Source organism: Xiphophorus maculatus, chromosome 4, assembly GCF_002775205.1.
Source record: "Xiphophorus maculatus strain JP 163 A chromosome 4, X_maculatus-5.0-male, whole genome shotgun sequence".
NCBI classification, from domain to species: domain Eukaryota; kingdom Metazoa; phylum Chordata; class Actinopteri; order Cyprinodontiformes; family Poeciliidae; genus Xiphophorus; species Xiphophorus maculatus.
In genome coordinates this window covers 12,919,628-12,938,588 of record NC_036446.1, presented here as the reverse complement: position 1 = coordinate 12,938,588, position 18,961 = coordinate 12,919,628, and the positions used below count along the sequence as shown (strand labels likewise).

Here is an 18,961-nt window from a genome sequence, read left to right as displayed (position 1 = left end):
TTTAATCCAGACTTTTTAAATGTTTCATGGAGAGAATTATTCCTTCTTAGTCTGGATTTCTTTACCAGCTGTAACATTTAGTTCGCAATGAACAGTTCAGTGGTTTTTGACATGTTTATAAAGAATTAAAGGCTTTCATGATTAAATATTTATATACAGTTGTTATGCATCTACTCTCTAATTTGCAACAGAAAACATTTAAGCTACAGTATCCAACTTCTATAAAAAAATAAGTCAGATAATCTCCCTGAGATACCATTGTTGTCTGAAGAAAGGCACTGCTCCCCCAGCAAAAACAACCAATAAGAGGCAGAAGACAGGTGTTAGTGCTGTCAATCAACCTCATGTAATCGCTGCTAAATGTGCTAATGGAAAATAAACAACTCATTGTTGCAGAAAAGCCGTTTGTCTGCCGTCATCAGTGGTCATGCTAACTAGCCCGATTATTCCTGACAATTGAAACGTAATCAATTACAAATTTATTGATGGAACCTGACTTAATGTCGTGTTTTGATTGTTGGTTCTATGTTACTTTGTGTTTCTGTGTTTGATATGATGTAAAGCAGTTTGAAATGCCTTGCTGCTGAAATGTGCAATACAAATAAAATTTCATTGATTGATTGACAGGCTATGTTAGCGCCACACATAGGGTGATTGACAGCGCTAAGACCCGCCTCCTGGCTCCGATTGGTTGTTTCTACTTATCACTGGGAGAAGGCAGAGAGTAAACATTTTTTCACAGATTATCTGTCTCATATTAAACTGTTGAATAGCGACAGTTTCAACAAATATGTTAAGAAAAAATCTTTTATAAAAGTTACATACTGCAGCTTTAAGTCGGTCGATGTCTGATTCTGACGATGGTTTGGAGACTCGACCCGCTTTCGTAAAAACGGTCAAGTTGAGCAGCTTTATAGCAGCCACTTCAAACCAAATGTAAATAACTGTAAATGGAGATGTTGAAGAAAGACAATTTTACATAGAAAACAATTTATAGACCAAACCTTTCCAATGAGCACACGTTGGTCAATAAATAATGGTCTTCAGTACAGTGTAAAAACCACATATAGCTGCTTGTATTTATTTAGGCCCTAAAAAGAGCAGTAAAAAGCTTCAAGTTTTCAAGTTCAGACACCAGTACATAAATATACATTTAGCAGTGTTTTTGGCTGATTTGTATAAAGTGATTACACAAAGTGTTTCATAGCACGTGGGAGGGTTTGGTTTAGAAATCAAACATCCAGCGAGTAAAAAGTTTGTCCTCAGATCTTACTCAGATTAAATCGGTGTCCAGGAATAAGTGAATCCCGGCTTCAGTACAAATGTGATCCGCTCTCAGGAAATCTGTTCTCAAACTGCAGTTTCCCTCATATTTGATTCTCCCCTCCTCCTCTTCCTCTCCTCAGAGAAGCGCTCGCTGCTGTTCTTCCTGGAGAAACGCCTGCTTCTCCATCAGCTTCCTGAACAGTCCCTGCCTGTTTCCCAGCAGCTCCGTGGGCTGGCCGCACTCGGCCACCCGCTGCTGGTCCAGGACGGCGACGGAGTCGGCGTTCTTGATGGTGGACAGGCGGTGAGCGATGATCATCACCGTCCTCCCTGTTCATCAAGAAAGAGATTAGGGCTGCAACTAACGATTATTTTAGTTATCGATTAATCAATTATTCTGACAAATAATCAATTATTCTCACGATTAATTGATTATTCTGACAATCAATTACGCTAACATTATTAGCATATTCTGATGATTAATCTGACAATTAATCGGTTATTCTGACGATTAATCAATTACTCTTAACATTATTTGTATATTCTGACAATTAATCGATTATTCTGACAATCAATTACTCTAAAATGATTACAATATTTGATAATTGATTATTCTCTAAATTAATCTCTAAAATTTGCCATTTAAAGCAAATGGCACATTTTAGAATCAGTTAACGATTAATACCTTACTAATCATCATATTAATCAACATATTGATTATTCTGATGCTTAATCGATTAATCAAATTTGGCTCAATTACTGCTCTGAGTATGTTGTTCTTTCAGCAAATTGCAAGTTTTAGAGTCTGAATATCCAGTTAATGACAAAAGCAGTTACTAAATTAGTCGATTATTTCAATAGCCAATTCAACGCGATTAATTGTTTCAGTCCTAAGTGTGATTAACAAGAGTAATGATAAAAGAAGTGCAGGCCGTTTGCTTGTTTAAAGCTGTAACGACTAAATGAATGGTCTACCTTGCATGAGGCGCTCCAAAGCCTCCTGAACAAGGAACTCGTTCTCAGCATCCAGTGCACTGAAGTAAAGAAGAAATCAAACGTTTTCGTGAACAGAATGAAACAGGAAGTGTTTTTGACCAGAAGGTGTCAGGTAAAAGCCACCACAGTCAAAATACTGAAAACAAACTCAGTCAGTCAGTCAGTCTCACCTGGTGGCCTCGTCTAACAGCAGGATCTTTGGGTTCTGAAAAAAAGAAACATTAAAATGACAAATTTGTGTTTTTTAGGAAGAATTTCTCTACCAATTTGTAATTTATGCCCATTTACAGTGATCAATTAGATACTTTAGTACTGTTTCTTGATGTAACCCTACTTTAATCTTCCTTACACCTCTATTCATTACTATGTGCAGAAACAAAAAGGAAAATATAGCCGTGCTTTCCTCTTATGCATTGCAAACAACAGAAAACATGTGGCTGTGGTTACCTTGAGCAGAGCTCTGGCGATGGCTATCCTCTGCTTCTGACCACCTGACATCCAGACACAGATCAATCGTGAGTAAAAGCTGCATGCTAGCAGTGGCAGCTTTAATGTCACTTTTATTTCCACCAGAGAAATATCCCCAGACTCATTTACGTTTATCTTTTCCAGTAGCCATTTTACAGCGCATACAGAGGTAAAACCATGACCACACATGCAGGAGTTCCGCTGGGGTTGCTAGGTAACAGGCCTGGGCTAGGCTGGGGTTGCTAGGTAACGATGCAGTGCTGTGGAATGTGGCGGTATTATGTGAAAGTGACTTTTTTGAGCTTTACATCATGTTATAATGTTATTCCATTATTTTTATGATGTAAAGCACTTCGAAATGCCTTTTTGCTGAAATGTACCATATAAATAAAATTTGATTGAGTGATTGATCAATAGCATACCTGGAGTGTTGCCTTGATTCATTAATGCATTCATTAATGCATGGAGATTAAATACTTTAATCTGCAGTGGCAACCATTCAGCTGAGCCCATTATATGAGCCAATTCTCAGTGCAATGCTAGCAAAATGTTAAAGGGTTAACTGAGAGCGATTTTGTGATCACTTCCTGAAGGTGGAGTTTCACAAAATCAAGACTTTTTAAAGAGACAGTGGCCCAATTTCAAGGCGCTAAATTACAAACGTAAATTTCTTTTAAGTCATATTTGAAATATAGCATTTTTATAACAACTTAAGATAACACTGTTACTTGATTGTGCTATAAAATGGCACTATATAGCTGGAAGATACGCAATACTGTCCCTTTAACAATCTGGAGGTTTTGAAATGGCTCATTTTCCAGACACCAAAAAAAACATTAACCTATTGCCAAAAAATGGCTGGATGCATTTTTAAGCACTTGGTCTGTTTTTAGAAGCAGTTGAGACCCAATTGGAAGCACAAAAATGTGCAAAATGTGAATTTTGCCTAATAGGTTCCCTTTAAAGCGTGGCTCTTAATCCATCCTGTTGCTGCTCCAGTTCCTCACCTGACAGCAGCACTCCTTTCTCCCCCACCACAGTGTCAAAGCCTTTGGGAAAGCTCTGGATGAAGTCATAGGCGTTGGCCACTCTGGCGGCGCTGTGGATGTCCTGAATGGTCACAGCGTCCGGGTCGACGGCGCCGTATGCAATGTTTTCTCTGATGGAGCAGGAAAACAAAACTGGCTCCTGGAAGAGACAAAACACAGTGACTACTGTATTCTCCTTTAAATCCTGAATCCTTTAAGCTGCTTTCCGGTCTGGTGTTGGGTTTCAATGGGTCTTTAATTACCTGGCTGACAGTCCCAATGTGATTCCTGAGCCAGTAGGGATTCAGATCCCTGATGTCATGGCCATCTATAGTAATGGTACCTGGAGAAGAGAGATGTTTCATAAAGATGCAGAAATGTCCATTAACTTGGCAGCAGCACATTCATTCACAGGCTGCCCTAGTGCTGCTAAATCGATTTGATCAATAATCAAATGTTTGGCTTGTGATCATTTAATTTTTGGAAAATATGGAGTTGATTGTAGGCTCAATGTCTGCCATCTCTGACAAGCGTTTTTTTTACAGCTTTTATTCATTTGGACTTTGAATTCAGGTCAACTCTATGACGGAATATTACGACCGTGCTAAGGCTATGTTTATTTTATTACGAGAATAAAGTCATAACATCACAAATGTACGGTCGTAAATTTAGGAGAATGAAGAAGTCATTTTATGAGAACTCTAAAATGAAAATGTGAAGTTATACTTTGGTTTTATTTTTTTGCCAAAGTATAACTTAAGTATAGAAATATTTAATCTTTTAAAACATCAGCATCATTATCAGTAGCAGGATTTGAAACAATCATGCAACCAACTGAGTCTATTTTGAAGAAAGAGTCATACAGACTGAGCAGATTATGTCATATTTTGTTAATTTGATCAAAAAAAAATTTCTTCATTGAAACAACATTTTTCTCGTAATTTTAAGATGTTTCTTTCTGGTAAAATTACATCTTTACTGTGCCAATATTATGACTGCAGTCTCGTAATTTAACAAGAATTCTCGTACAGCTTAACGAAGGGATGATTGAAATATTAACCGTTTTTACAACCGTTTTTCTTTCTAAAAAGAGAAAGCGAAAAAAAACCCATTTAAATAAAAACAAAAATTGATCTGGTATGAAATATATCAGTTTTTATTTTTAACTCATGTCGCACAGCCCTAAGCTGAACAATAAAGCTGTAGTTCGCACTTTTGCCTAGTGGCATTAAGGTAATTGGTTTAAAAATCAGCCTGGAGTCTTTCTAGCATGTTCTTTGTGAGCATACATGTTCGCCAAAGTCCAGAAACATAACTGCTGGATTAACTGAGCTCGCTAAATTATTCTTAAGTCATGCTGCTTTGTCGCCAACCTTGAAAGATGAGCAGGAAAAGACAACAGATCTTTTCCTGGAAAAGACAACAGATGGACATTTATTTACTCTTACCAGCATCTGGGTCATACAGCCTGAGAAGCAGAGACACCAGGGAGGACTTCCCCGAGCCACTGGGCCCCACCACGGCCATGATGGTTCCCGCCGGGACCAGAAGGTTCAGATTCTGGAAAATAGGAGCGTCCTTCCGTGTCGGGTAGGAAAAGGAGACGTTGGAGAACTCCAGCTGGCCTTTCAGGTGATCTGGAGAAAGGATCCGTCCCTCTGTAAATGAGTGGAGTAAATAAAAATAAATAACCTGAAATATTGTTAAAAGAAAAGCAAAGTAATGGAGAAGACATTGTTTTTAGCCAAAAAGCACAATGGGTCAACTAAAACCAAAACAAGACATAAAAATCACTAATGGACAGAGTTGGGTAGTAACCAGTTATATTTACTCAAATACATTTACCTGAGTAACTTTTTTTTTTTTTTTTTAAATGAAGAAAAGTACTTTTAGGAGTATTTTTGCTATGCTGTTCTATGACTCTGTAATTTTACTATGAAATATTTTTACTCTTAGTTGAGTAAATTTCTGGATTTTCTATCCACAGAATTAAAAACAAACTTGTTTTAACCAAAAACTCACCAGACACAGACACACACCTGCAGTTTTTGTTGAAGTTTCGTAAGTTTTTTTATTGAAAGAAACTGATTTGGGAAAAAAACATGTTTTTACCTGATCTAGTTATTTTTGTTACATGTATGAATTATTGTCATTTTGGTTCTTTAAAATACAGAAATTTGAACTTAACTTTATATTTTGGTCTGATGATGTAATTTTTAGATATGAAATGATTAATAATTTAATCAGTTACTCAGTACTTGAGTAGACTTTTTATCAAATACTTTTTTACTGTTACTTGAGTAATTTCTTGGATGGCTACTGTTAACTTTTACCTGAGTAAAATATGCTGAAGTGGTGCTACTGTTACTTTGCTACTCTGCCCACCTCTCCTAATGGATAAGAGAAGTAAATATGAGAAGAAAAATCTTCTTCTTACAAACCATTTAGAGGAAACTCAGGCTTCCTGTCCAGCAGCTCCCAGAGTCTGGCTCCAGCTCCAAAACCTTTCATCAGCTCTGAATAGAATGAACTTAGACCTGCACACACACACACCCCATCAGTCACAAACACTGTGTGTCATACATAGTGCATCAGAGAGCAGTCATGGAGTTACCTGCGATGCTGATGCCCACCCAGAAGGTGTACATGAGGAAGGAGGAGAGCTCTCCCACCGTCATGTGCTGGCTGGCCGTCAGGAGGCCTCCTTTGTAGAGCACCGACAGGATCATGAGGTTACCGCTCAGACCAGTCTGGGACATAAACAGATGCATCGTTTTACTTAATTACAACAGCATCTGGTGCAACTCACAGTGATTACACAAAGAGAACTTGCTAAAAGTCTCCATGACAAAACTTCCCCTTGATACGACCGACTAATAAAAGTTTACAAAATAAAAAACACATACACACCTAGAGATAAAATCCAGCTGGAGAATGGGTTGTTGTCTAACTTATAAATTTTTGGGGGTTTTTTGTGTTTGTTTTAAAGGGTGATCTATTATGCTTTTAACAGGTTAGGATAGATCTATGGTCTTTACAAAACATTTTTAACAACATCATTCTTAGATAATACGATTTTAGTTACTCAGTTCTGCCTATTTTGAGCTTTTCTAGGGCCTTTAAACTCTAAATCCAAGTAAGCTGCTGCTGGCCACAACCCCTGACTCAATGTTTACCCTGAGACAAAAAAACCCCGATGTGCAGTTATACAGCTGGATATCTTTGAAAAGCAGAAGTGGGGCCTCATGCACAACCAATGCAGCTGGTTTATGGATGGTAAAGTCAACAACAAAACACTTGTCTTTTTCCAGGAGCCATTGTATAGCGCATAAAGCAGTAAAACCAGCTGACCAAATGTGGTGGTACTCAGATTGGGTTGCTAGGTAACAGCCTGTGCTCAGCTGGGGTTGCTAAACAATGGCACAAAGCCCATTGAATATGATTCAACAATCAGGAGGTTTCAAAAACGGCTCATTTTCCAGACACCAAAACATTAACCTGCCAAAAAGTGGCTGGATGTTTTTGTTTTTTTTTTAAGTATTTGGTTTGCTTATAGAAGCAGCAGAAACCCAAATGGACGTAAAAAAATTTACAAAATTAAAATTTTACTTTACAATACCCCTGAAATGGAAGAGTATTATTTAGTGGTTCAGTGTTGTAAAAAAAACAAAACACACACACAGCAGAATCCTGTGTGCAATACCTCCTGCTATAACTGTGGATTTGCGTCACAACTGTTGCCACACTTACCACGCCAAAGAACCCGGCTCGGATGACGGCCTCCTTCCTGGCCAGGCTCAGGACGTAGTCCGTCTTCTGTGTGTACTTGTCGACCTCTGACAGCTCCTTACCAAAGGCCCGAACCGTCCGGATGTTGCCAATCCGCTCCTCCGCCAGCTGCATGCACCGTTTTATTAGGGCTTATTAAACTTTATCTCCAGTTTTAATTAAGTTACAACAGGCAGAGCGGGCTTTAAATCACACCAATACAAACTGAGGGCTGAGCAAACATTGGTTTGAAAAGGGCCACATTAAAATAAGAGAGAAGAAAGACGTAACACTGAGCATAAAAGCAAATTAATATAAAGTTTAAAAAAAATAACCTGAAACCACCTTCTGCTGCCAGCCTGCGTACCTGTGTCGCTTGTGCAAGTGCATCTTGTGTTCGTTTGGAGATGGAGCGAAGGTATCGGCCATAGATGATAGCAAGAACGGCGATGGGAGGAACGATCATCAAAACAAAACTCGCAAGACTGGGAGAGACATAGAACTGGAAGAAAACAACAAGAAAGCTGCAATTAGTGGAAAAACAAACAAAAACAGCAGTATAAAGACATCGACAGACTAATTAAATGCATATTGTGGTAAGATTTTCATAAGGAACACACAAAGATAGATTCTGTATAGATATTGTATAATTCTTCACTTTTCATATTTATATTGTATTGAGTCGGTTTCAGTGCCCAACCCAAACTAGTTTCTTTTACGCATCCTAAATGCAATAAACTGATAATTAAAATTGCATTTGTTCTCACAGACAAGGCACAACTTCCTGAAAGAAAGAAAACTCTCTAGTAATTAAACCAGACCAGCGACTCCTCGTGTTTCAGGTGTAAATAAATCCAACAACATATTATTAATGCCAGTTAGATTCAGTCACACTATGAAAATTAGTTGTGAATTGGTGGGATATAAATAAACTGAACTGGATTGAAGCAACAGAGCTGTTGCTGTGTTGTGAATGTAGAAAGCTCACAGTCTAATAATAATAATCTAATAATAATAAAAAGATCAGTGATCTCCTCATTCCGGCTGCAGGAACTGATAAGTAGTTTCAGGGAATTCTTTCACTTCCTCATCATTGAAAAACATGAGAGCAAACCTTGTATTTAATGACTTACTTTCTTTTAGGTGGAAAAAGACAAAGCAAATAATTTAATAAAGTAGAACACGTTTTAATAAGTTTTTTTAAGGAATGAGTTAAAGAAATCTAAGAAATATAAAGCAGGCCTTAGCAGGAAGGAAAAGGAAATAACCAGAAGGGATCTGTTTCCTTTTAGGTATAATTAGTTTTCCTGTGAATCACTTTACCGTGCCAGAGTCTTTTTTTAGTAGCTTGACTGAAACTCGCTTCACTTATACAGGAAGGACATAATGAAGAGGACAAGAAGATGTCAAGACAATGAAAACTATTCCCAATACGAAGCGATTAATACGCTCAGTTTGCTAACTATGCTGTTATTAGCAGAATGACCACAACCTGAACATGTAGGTTGTTTACACAAAATGCCATCCAAAATATCACCAAGGCAAGTTTCTCTACCATGCCTCCTTGAACAGGTCAGGTTAGGATACGTCTACGGGCCACACAAAACATGTTCATTACATTTTCATTACAAAATCATTCTCACATAAAGAGATTTCAGTTTGATCAGTTCTGTCGATTTTGAGGTCTGGCGACCTGCCAGGCTTCTAATACACTGGGGAAAAGCAGAAGTGGAGCATCCGGCACAACCAACAAGAATCCAGCACGTAGTTCCTGGATGATAAGTCAAGAGCAAAACACTTGTCTTTTCCAGCAGCCATTGTACAGCGCATGCAATAGTAAAACCAGCAAACCAAACATGATGGAACTCAGTCGGAGTTGGTAGGTAACGGGCTGGGCTCAGTCAGGGTTGGTAGGTAACGGGCTGGGCTCAGTCGGAGTTGCTAGGTAACGGGCTGGGCTCAGTCAGGGTTGGTAGGTAACGGGCTGGGCTCAGTCAGGGTTGGTAGGTAACGGGCTGGGCTCAGTCAGGGTTGGTAGGTAACGGGCTGGGCTCAGTCGGAGTTGCTAGGTAACGGGCTGGGCTCAGTCGGAGTTGGTGGGTAATGACACAGTGCCCGTTGAATTTGACTCAACAATCCGGAGGTTTCAAAACAGCTCATTTTCCAGACACTAAAAAACATGAACTTATTGCCAAAAATTGGCTGGTGGTTATTTTTAAGTGCTTGGGTTTTTAAAATCAGTTCAGACCAAAATGGAAATACAAAAAAAGTATGAATTTTGGATAATTGGTCCCCTGCTTTAACATTTTAAAAACTCTTCTGTGGAATTAACAGCTTTCTTTCAGATTCTTAAAACTGCTCTCTTTCCTGCCCCGAAGTGGCTGCAGCTTGTTTGTTCAGACTGAGACGGGTTTTACCATCATGCTGACGCCGGCCACTGCCTGAGCGACGGCTCTCAGCCCGTCTGACAGGTTGTCCGTGATCGAGTGGCCCACCACCGACGTGTCAGACGACAACCTGTTGATGAGCTCTCCGGTCCTGTTCTTGTCAAAAAAACCCACTTCCTGCCTGAGGACGGCGGAGAAAACTGCGGCTCGGAGATTACGGACTATCTGCTGGCCTGAGGTGAGAGGAAAGATTATTTTGATGATTTATTGATTAAACAGATTTTTAAAAACATTCTGCAGGTTTTTAATATGAGCCTTATTTTATGCAATATTAGAAATACATTAAAACATCGAAATAAACAGATAATACAATTATTTTTAGAAATGCAAATAAACACCTTATTGCCTAAAATGAAATAGAACAACATTCCTTTAGTGAACACTTGATCATTTGTAGCAAAGGATTCATTAACATCAACAAGAGAAAAGCTCAGCTCTTCCTGCTCGACTTAACATCAGTACAGTTTCAGCTGATCTATTGATATTATTTGGATTAACTGATTAATAATTGGATAGAAAATGGTGCTAACAGGAGATTTTATTTACAGAAGTTGAACCAAGTAAAGCTAAAACTGCCACTTGAGGATTTGAACATATTTACAGACACAAGTTTTTTGTTTTTAAATGCAAAATGTTTTATTTTTTGTTCTGTTTTGTTTTAATTACTGCTCTGAGTGTGTTGTTCTTTAGTTATCTAAATTACTTAATGATTATTTCAATAATTAATTTATCTGATTGTTTCAGCCTTGCTCGACGTAAAACAATGCTGTGTACCTAAGAGGTTTGTCCGTGTCTAAGTAATGCACGACGTCTTCAAGCGAATCCTTCATGTGCCGCTCGACTCACCTGACGCTTGCATGAGGTAAACTCTGGCAGCGTTCGCCGCGCCGCCGCACAGGAAAACCCCGGTCAGCATGAGGCAGAGGGACGTCAGAGAGGCCGTCATCGTCTCCGTGTCTGCGCCGGACGCGTAGATGGTGTCTATGACTCGGCCCAGGAAGAAGGGAGCCGACATGGTCACGGCGCTGGAGACGGTGAGGAAGCCAATGCCGGCTGGAGGAGCAAGAAGCCAAAAACATGCAGGAAGAAATCTGGATTAAAATCTAAAGAGTCTAGTGTTTTTCCAGGGAATGATTGCCAAGCAGTGAACACAGGTTACGTTTTCTATGCGTTTGGGCAACTGAGCATGCAAAATGTACAGAAATAACTGCTGAAAATTACACAAATTGATGAACTTTGTAGAAGTTGTAGAAAATAAGGGCTTCCTGAAATAAAAATGCCAGCCTCCTATTAACTTCAACAAAGAGAAACAACATTTTTTATCATCAAGCAGATGAGGGCAGATCAGTGCTAAAGGCCTTCCGCCAGCCTCTAACACAGGCTGACACATGCACTTTATATAGGAAACCATAATGCATTGAAAATTATGATAGCATAAGCTGGATGTAAATAACTTTGAGTGAATTCATCGTTTAACTTTTACAGGACAAAACTCAGATATTTTTCCTTGACGAACCTCTTTAAACATTTAGATATATGTTCATTTCATATGTTTTTGTTCAATTATATTCATTTTAAGGTGAAAATGTATGTGGACAATACTTCAAGGCTATAATGTTTAGTAAGATATTACTTCATGGAAAAATGGAGCAAGTCACCCGGGCCAGACTTTAGAAATGGCACTTTTTAAGAGGAGACCTGGAAATGTATTTATTTATTTATGAATGCATTTTTTTCAGACATTGTTCTTCATACAAGTGTCAGAGACCTTTATCAGATGAGTTGTAATAATATTTTGGGATATTTATGAATATAAACAGTACTCCAGGATTTGAAAATTATGAATTTATAGCATTTTTTGGGAACAACGTGGAGCTTCTGGCCAAGGGAGGAAAAAACCCACCATGATTAGTTCATACTCAATTTTACAGATTAATGCACTGTAGTTTACATTAGTTTTTTTTTTTTTTTCCTTTAGTGGATAGGACACCAAATCAATTTCTAGCCCAGGTGCCAGAATCGTTGAGAATCAGGTCCCGCAAATCACTGTAATAGTAACTAATATGCTGCTTTTAGTAAAGGTAAAATATGAAGTGATAAATCTATAATCTGAGTCATTGTTTTTAGCCTGTTATCTGCAGGTTACCTGCCAGTCTCCATCTCTCCGGGTGAGCGAGATCCAGAATCCGTTTAACATCATCCAGAGGGACGGTGGTCGGAGTCCGCTGGCTCTCCGCGTCCGCCTGGCTCTTCGCGGACTCAGCAGGTGTGGAGGCCGCCGACGAGCTGGCAAAAGCAACAGGTGTGTGTGCGACAGTCCGTCCACGGAGGGAAGAGAGTCCGCTGGTGAACGCGCTGCAGGACAGGACAGAGAGGACGGGACTGGGTGGTGGACATGCGGAGGTCTTCAGGCCGGCGGACTGCCTCCTCCTCCGGTGGGAAGCTGAAAGGATCGCCCGGTGCTCCAGGCACAGCAACCTGGACTGGGCCAGCTTTAATTTATTGAAGTGCATCCTGTTCATGCGAATTAAAAGCCTCATTGTCCCAGCGGTGAGACAGTAATTTAACAAATCTGATTATATTGATGCCTCACAGAGACATTCAGAACCACTGACTCACTGACAGCGTCGACGCGGTTCTGATTCGGTCCACTCGAAGCAGAGTCCCTCAGCACTCCATATCCTCAGCAGGGACGCTTGTCGTCGCTACATTGCGGGCTCTTTTAGACCGTTATTGCAGACTTTATCAGCCCCTGACAGTCGCCTTTCACCCAGTTTATCTCTTATCACTAACCAGCTCCCAACACCCTGCTGCTGCCCGTCACTATCATCTGCGCCGGCGGCCACCTGGAGCGCAAACAGCAGCGACCGAAAACCGCCGTAACATCCGGGAAAGCCCCGCGACATTCGACCTAAATCCACCTGGAGAGAGCTGGAGTCACACAAACATTAAAGGTGGCCCTCTTCGGCTCGCAGTTAACAGTAACTCACGGTATATCCGCCTCGGTGAGGTTGATGATGTAAGAAAACTTTCCCAGGCCGAACTAAACGAACCCAGAGCGAACAAGCTTGAACACAAAAACGGTTCTTCTTATTCCTTTTTAAAATAGTGGTTGCCAAGCGTCGTTTTAATGCGCACTACCGCCACCAACTGGGATGGAGTGTTATGGAAGAAAGAGTGTGGATGAAGGTACACTTTTTGGGCAAGGTGGGGTTTTAAAACAAGTAGATTTACTTTTACTTGAGTAAAATTATTATGACGAAGTAATACTATCTGAGTAAAATTTGTGGCCACTATTACCCACTTTGACTAACTTCACAAAATGAAGAATAAACATATTTATTTATTTATTTATTATTATTATTATTATTATTATTATTATTATTATTATTATTATTATTATTATTATTATTATTATTATTAGTTGTTTGTTTGTTTTTTCTTGGTGCAAGTTAAATATTTCTTAATAAAAAGCGCAGAGTATGTATCTCTCTTTTCAATTTGGTCAAATAAAAGATAATGCAATCAACAATCTTTTTTAAAAAATTGGATCTCTGGAAGCCCAACACATAATAATAATAATAATAATAATAATAATAATAATAATAATAATAATAATAATAATAATAATAATAATAATAATAATAATAATAATAAGTTACATGAAAATTTGAATAATAAATATATAAAAAATAAATATAAATTTTATCAGCCTATTAACAGGCCGTGAAAATATATTAAATTTTAGTCAGCAAATAATGTACAGAATTCGTCAAAAGATATGCAACGATTAATGTTCATTTTGTTTTTTCATTGTGCATGTTATTAATGTTCATTATTTACGATTAAATCTTGTCCGATCGATTACATCGACTCTCGACTTGCTGGGTCTGTCTCATGGGGAAATCGGAACAGGCGGAAGACACGTGCAGGTACTGAACTCTGCTGTTATGTCTGTTTATATACTGCAATAAATAAGTTAAATAAAAATATTGAACATCTATTCACGCAGTTGACGAATATCGAGAGAGGTTTTATATTTGTCACTTAAAGGAAGCTAGAGGTGAGTGAGTGAGCTGAAATACTGACTCCCACAGATGTAGCTTTCCTATTCATACAAAATATATTCGTGGCCATTCACGTTTATGTTTACTTAATAAATATCTTACAAGATTCTCTGATCATTTTAGCAGAGCGTCAGTTTTTTGTACTTTATTTTCATATCTTTTCGCTTATTGGTGCCTTGTTTCTGTTGTGTCCTGCTGCAGCCATGGCGGCCATATACTCAGGAATCCACCTGAAGCTGAAGAGTCCACAGACTCCGTGGGAGGACAGGCTAAAGCTGGCCCGGTTTGCGTGGATCTCCTCCCAGTGTCTGCTGCCCAACAAAGAGCAGGTATGAACACATGAATGTTAACAGGGTTGCTGTGGGGCACGATTCAATCAGTCACAATCAATAAATTAGAATATAATGGACCTTACCAAGCTCCGCAAACAACCGACCCACGTGACCGTGAGTCTCACAAACAAAGCCTCGCATTGTGTTGTTTCTATGTAAACATGACTCGATTAGTGCATCATTTCTACCGGATTTTCACAATATATCAGCTACAACAATGGACAGAGGAACTAACAAGTTCATGTCATCATCTGGGAGGAGGTTACTGGTTTCTCAGTCACAAGCTGGTTGCAAACCTGAGGCCAGCAGGTGTCAGTCAGTTATGGTAGATCTGAACTTTGACCTCAATATGAGAAGCTACAGCCTGATAGGAGGAACCAAAGAGCTCTGTAAAGGTAAAGGCAAATCTTCTGAAGTTGGGATATAATTAATTTAATTTCACATAATTATCGCGATAGAAGCCATTTGTTTGTTAAAATTTTATGAAATATATTTGTTCTATTTGATGTTTGTTGTGAATGACGTAAACTCACAAACCAACGAGGTAATTAGTCCAACGTTTAGAAACTACAGCGGCTGTAATGCGCCACAGCAAAGGGAAACAAAGGTAAAATAACCTTTGTTTTAAACTGATTAAAAATGTGGTCATTTTTAATCAGTTGAATCAATATGATCATTTTTAATCAGTTGAATCAACGTGATCATTTTTAATCAGTTGAATCGACATGATCATTTTTAATTACAGTCTGAAGTTAAATCAGACTCCCTAAACCTTTCCTGTTTTAGGTCTGCTAAAATTACCTAAATTATTTCTATTTCCTAAACACCAGAAACTTTAGTGAGTACTTTCTTTAGAGAGAGATTTTTTTATCTCTAAAAAAATAAATGTATTTTAGCATTTAATTCAAGCACGAATGTCATTTAGCTTAGCACAATTTGGATTGTTTCAATGTAATGAATATTTATTGTTCTCAGTGTCTCACTTACTGATTGTACTGTATACGTTAAAGTTAATGAAATTGTGGATTTTTTTTTTTTTTAATTAGTGTTTTGTTCTTGGATCAGTCAGGTGTATAGGAGAAAGACATTTCAAAACATCAAATTATATTATATTTTAGTTGATCTTGTCTCTGCTATAGAATATTAGATATGACCATAAAATTATTAATAACAGTAATAAATATGATAATAGTGAAAATAAACACTTTTTAGATAATTTGTATTGTTTTTATCTCCAAAGTTTAAGAACTTACCTTGAAAATGTTTGAATTTAAACTGTGGGAAAAACGTATGAACCCTGATAAAACTCTGATTTCTTAATATTCATATGTAGTTAAAGCACAAACCTTTAGGCCAGGTCACTGACATATTACTGGGTGCTCCAGGATGTAGCTTCAGCTTAGATCACAAGCTAACTAGCTTTAGCATCCACAACATTCTCATGTTTTCTCATGTTTCTTCATCTGGACTTGTTTTGCATGCAGGTTTTGTTGGACTGGTGCACCCACGCCCTGACAATCTGGCACAGTAAGAAGGTGGAGTTCTCCCAGGACGTCCTGGAAGGCTTGTGGCGCTACCTGGATGAAGTAGTTCACAGCAGGAAGCTGCATTCCTTCATCAAGGAGGGGAAGACAGTAACTCTGAGGCTCAACATGGCGCAGGTGTGTAAGCGGTTCAGTTCAAACACCAAGGCTTACTGCATTTACTGTCAGCATTTAGCAATTTACATTTGAATTTTGATGCATTAGAGCATCAAAACTTTAATAAATCTGTTTTATATATATATATGTTTATTAACTTTCACCATGTTGTGACCATATGTTATGAGACAGATAATGTTAGGAAAATTATCTAAGTTCATTTACTTATAAGTTTATTTGAGAGGTTATGTTTTCATATTATTATTTTGTGTGTTGTTTACTTGACTTCTTTTCTCTTGTGGTACATTATTAACTGTTTCTTGGGTGTTTGCTTGGGGGTTAGAAACGTTTATACCTTCCGGTGTTATCAGCTGCTTTGGTCATTAGCTGCCTGTGTTGTCAGCTTCCTGTGAAACTGATTGGTAACGGTCAATCAGTCAAAAGGTTCCAGAACATCCTGTAGTAAAGGTTTTTTGATTAATTATTTGTGTGACTGTGTGAAAAAGACCAACCTCTTTTCTTGTAAACATAATAAAAGGCAGTTGGGGACTAAGAGCTGGCGGAGTTGACCCCAGACAGTGTTTAACGGCGGTTCTCCGCGTCTGGCTCTGCTACCCTCTTCTGCAGAAAAGCAATTTGTGTTTTTGGTTGATTCCTTGCAGGTTAGGAACTAAAATAGACCCCACAGGTAATCTGTGAAAAGATCGAGCTCCTTCACCTCTTCCCTGAGCTACTATAGCTGTGTGAAGAAATGCACCGCTCCCGGTCAAAAACAACCAATCAGAGCCAGGAGGAGGGTCTTAGTGCTGCCAATCAAGCTCGTAAATGCCCTGCTAAATGTGCTAATGGTGGAGAAATGACTCACTGTTACAGGAAAACTGTTATATCGGTGGCTAACTAGCTTTAGCATTCACAACATTCTCTGTTAGATACAGAGAATGTTGTGGCGCGCACATGGACATGATTGACAGCGATAGGACCCGCCTCCTGGCTCTGATTGGTTGTTTCTAGTTAGCACTGGGAGAAGACAGAGGAACTCGATTATTTATTTTTTTTTATAGATTATCATGACAAAGTTACAGTTTCAACAAATATGTAAAAATATATATATATTTTATAAAAGGTACATATTGCAGCATTAATTCTAAGTTTTTCTATGTTTCCTTCAGCTGCTGCTCGACCTCCTGCAGGACTGCACACACGGCCGCCCACCGGTGTCTCTGCCCACCATACTGAGCGTGTGTCGGGGGATTCTGTCTTCTTCTGCCCTTTCATCTGTATTTACCACAAAGTATGAACTGATGGTCAGCCTGCTGGCCAAGTCCTGCCTGTTGGCCTGCCATGAGATTCAGACGCAGTCGCACACAGAACGACAGAAAAATGCTGAATCTGAGCATCTACAGGTGGAACCTGACGCCAATCTGATGATCACTGATGAGTCTAAGACAGACAAACCCTCTTCTAATCTGTTTGAAGTTTTGCTTCAGGTGCTGGTTTGTTATTTATCAGTGCAGCGACAACAAGCCAACCCGAACAGAGTCTTCACTCTGGTCACCAACCAGCTGGTCCAACCTTTAGTTTTGCTCAGATTCTTGCTGACTTCTCAGGATTTTGCTCCTTACACACACCTTCATGTCCGGCAGCAGCTGCGCAAAGATGTCCGCCTCAAGATCGACTCCATCCTCCAGTTGGCTCTGTTCCCCTCCGAGCAAATGGCGTCCTACAAGGCAGAGCTCCTCCCAGCCAAAGAGGATTCTGGGAAACGTGGTTCAGGTGGGACGAAGGGTCCTCTTAAGCCTGTTGGAGCTTTGCTTTCCAAACTGGACGCTCAGGATTACTGCGAGCCGACTCTGCGCTACTTGGTGAAGTCCGACGCCTCGTCTCTGATGTTCAGGTTCTTTCTGGAAAGCTACGGGAAAGGAAAAGGAGAAAGCGACGAGGAGCGGAAGATGTTGTGTTTCTATTTTTTAGCGAGACTGGTCCCGATGTTAGAACTTCAGCTTCATGGAGGTTCTGCTGAGCAGAAATGTCCTCCAGGTTCCCCACAGAGCTGGAGCCAGGCCCTGCAGGCCGCCGAGTCGCTACTGAGCCAGGCTCTGTCCGCAGACATCTACAACATAGCTGCAGACAGGATACGACACGGGGAAGTCCAGCTCAGGTTCTATAGAACCGTGGCCCAAACTCTCCTGAATGAAGCTCAACCGAGGTAACATCTCATTTTAATAGTTTATAAAGTTGTTGGTTTTTTAAAATTTATTTGTAATACAGGTGTATGCTCCAGCTAATGATTATTTTAGTGATTGATTCATTTATTGTCTATTCTGATGACTAATGGGGAAAAATTGAAGTTAACCACTTAATCCAGGGATGTCCAAAGTGTGGCATGGGGGCCATTTGCGGCCCTATGAATGGTCTTGTTTGGCCCCAGGAGGAATTTTTTACAGAAAAATAAAATGTTTTCAAACAATTTTTTAGGTACAAGAGAAAATATTTTTTTTATTGACAATGTTTCTGTTTTCATTGATTACACTTAGGTCTGTCACGATAAGTTTTACTGGGCAATAAATTGTCCCAGAAGTTTTTGTGATGAACAATAATATTGTTGTTTTGCGAAAAATTTCAAGTAATATAATAGTAATGGAGTAATGCAAGAACACATTCAAACTGCAAGACACATTAAATATATCTATAAAGAAAACCAAAAACAACAAATAAAATGAACTATGAAGTCGCTGTAAACATAAATGTCCTTCAAAAGGACCAGACTCAAGGCTTTTGTCGTCTAGTTTCTGGTAGAAAGAGAGAAAAGAGAAAAACAATAAATCATGAAAATGAAAATTATTGAGCTCGTTTTAATTTATCGTACAATTAATTGATTTATTGTTTATTGCAACAGGTCTAATTACACCTGGCTAAAAACAGAAAGTCCTGCCCAACTTATTTTGCAAA

The 18,961-nt window shown here is 39.0% G+C and overlaps 2 protein-coding genes across 4 annotated transcripts in view; one reads left to right on the top strand and one right to left on the bottom strand.

Annotated features, from left to right (window-relative positions):
- Window positions 1-1,047: 1,047 nt before the first annotated feature.
- abcb10 (ATP binding cassette subfamily B member 10) lies at window positions 1,048-13,101 on the bottom strand. Its single transcript, XM_014470699.2, has 14 exons — window positions 12,120-13,101; window positions 10,820-11,026; window positions 9,944-10,146; window positions 7,894-8,028; window positions 7,509-7,655; window positions 6,373-6,508; window positions 6,200-6,295; window positions 5,207-5,416; window positions 4,022-4,101; window positions 3,738-3,918; window positions 2,710-2,753; window positions 2,433-2,467; window positions 2,242-2,300; window positions 1,048-1,596 (listed from the first exon to the last, which is right to left on the bottom strand). Exons 1-14 carry the CDS (start codon window positions 12,511-12,513, stop codon window positions 1,403-1,405), a joined length of 2,121 nt encoding a protein of 706 aa, XP_014326185.1. The 5' UTR covers window positions 12,514-13,101; the 3' UTR covers window positions 1,048-1,402.
- A 743-nt stretch (window positions 13,102-13,844) lies between these two features.
- The window catches only part of urb2 (URB2 ribosome biogenesis 2 homolog (S. cerevisiae)), a 31,958-nt gene continuing 26,841 nt past the window's right edge, over window positions 13,845-18,961 (top strand). Inside the window, exons 1-5 of one of the 3 annotated variants that reach the window (XM_023332352.1) lie at window positions 13,871-13,905; window positions 13,986-14,036; window positions 14,242-14,369; window positions 15,857-16,033; window positions 17,182-18,218. In XM_023332352.1, coding sequence (XP_023188120.1) covers window positions 14,244-14,369; window positions 15,857-16,033; window positions 17,182-18,218 — 1,340 coding nt within the window. In that variant the 5' untranslated portion in view covers window positions 13,871-13,905; window positions 13,986-14,036; window positions 14,242-14,243. Of the gene's footprint in view, window positions 13,906-13,985; window positions 14,037-14,241; window positions 14,370-15,856; window positions 16,034-17,181; window positions 18,219-18,961 lie in introns of those variants that run through there. The other 2 variants (XM_023332350.1, XM_023332353.1) reach the window with 2 other exon arrangements.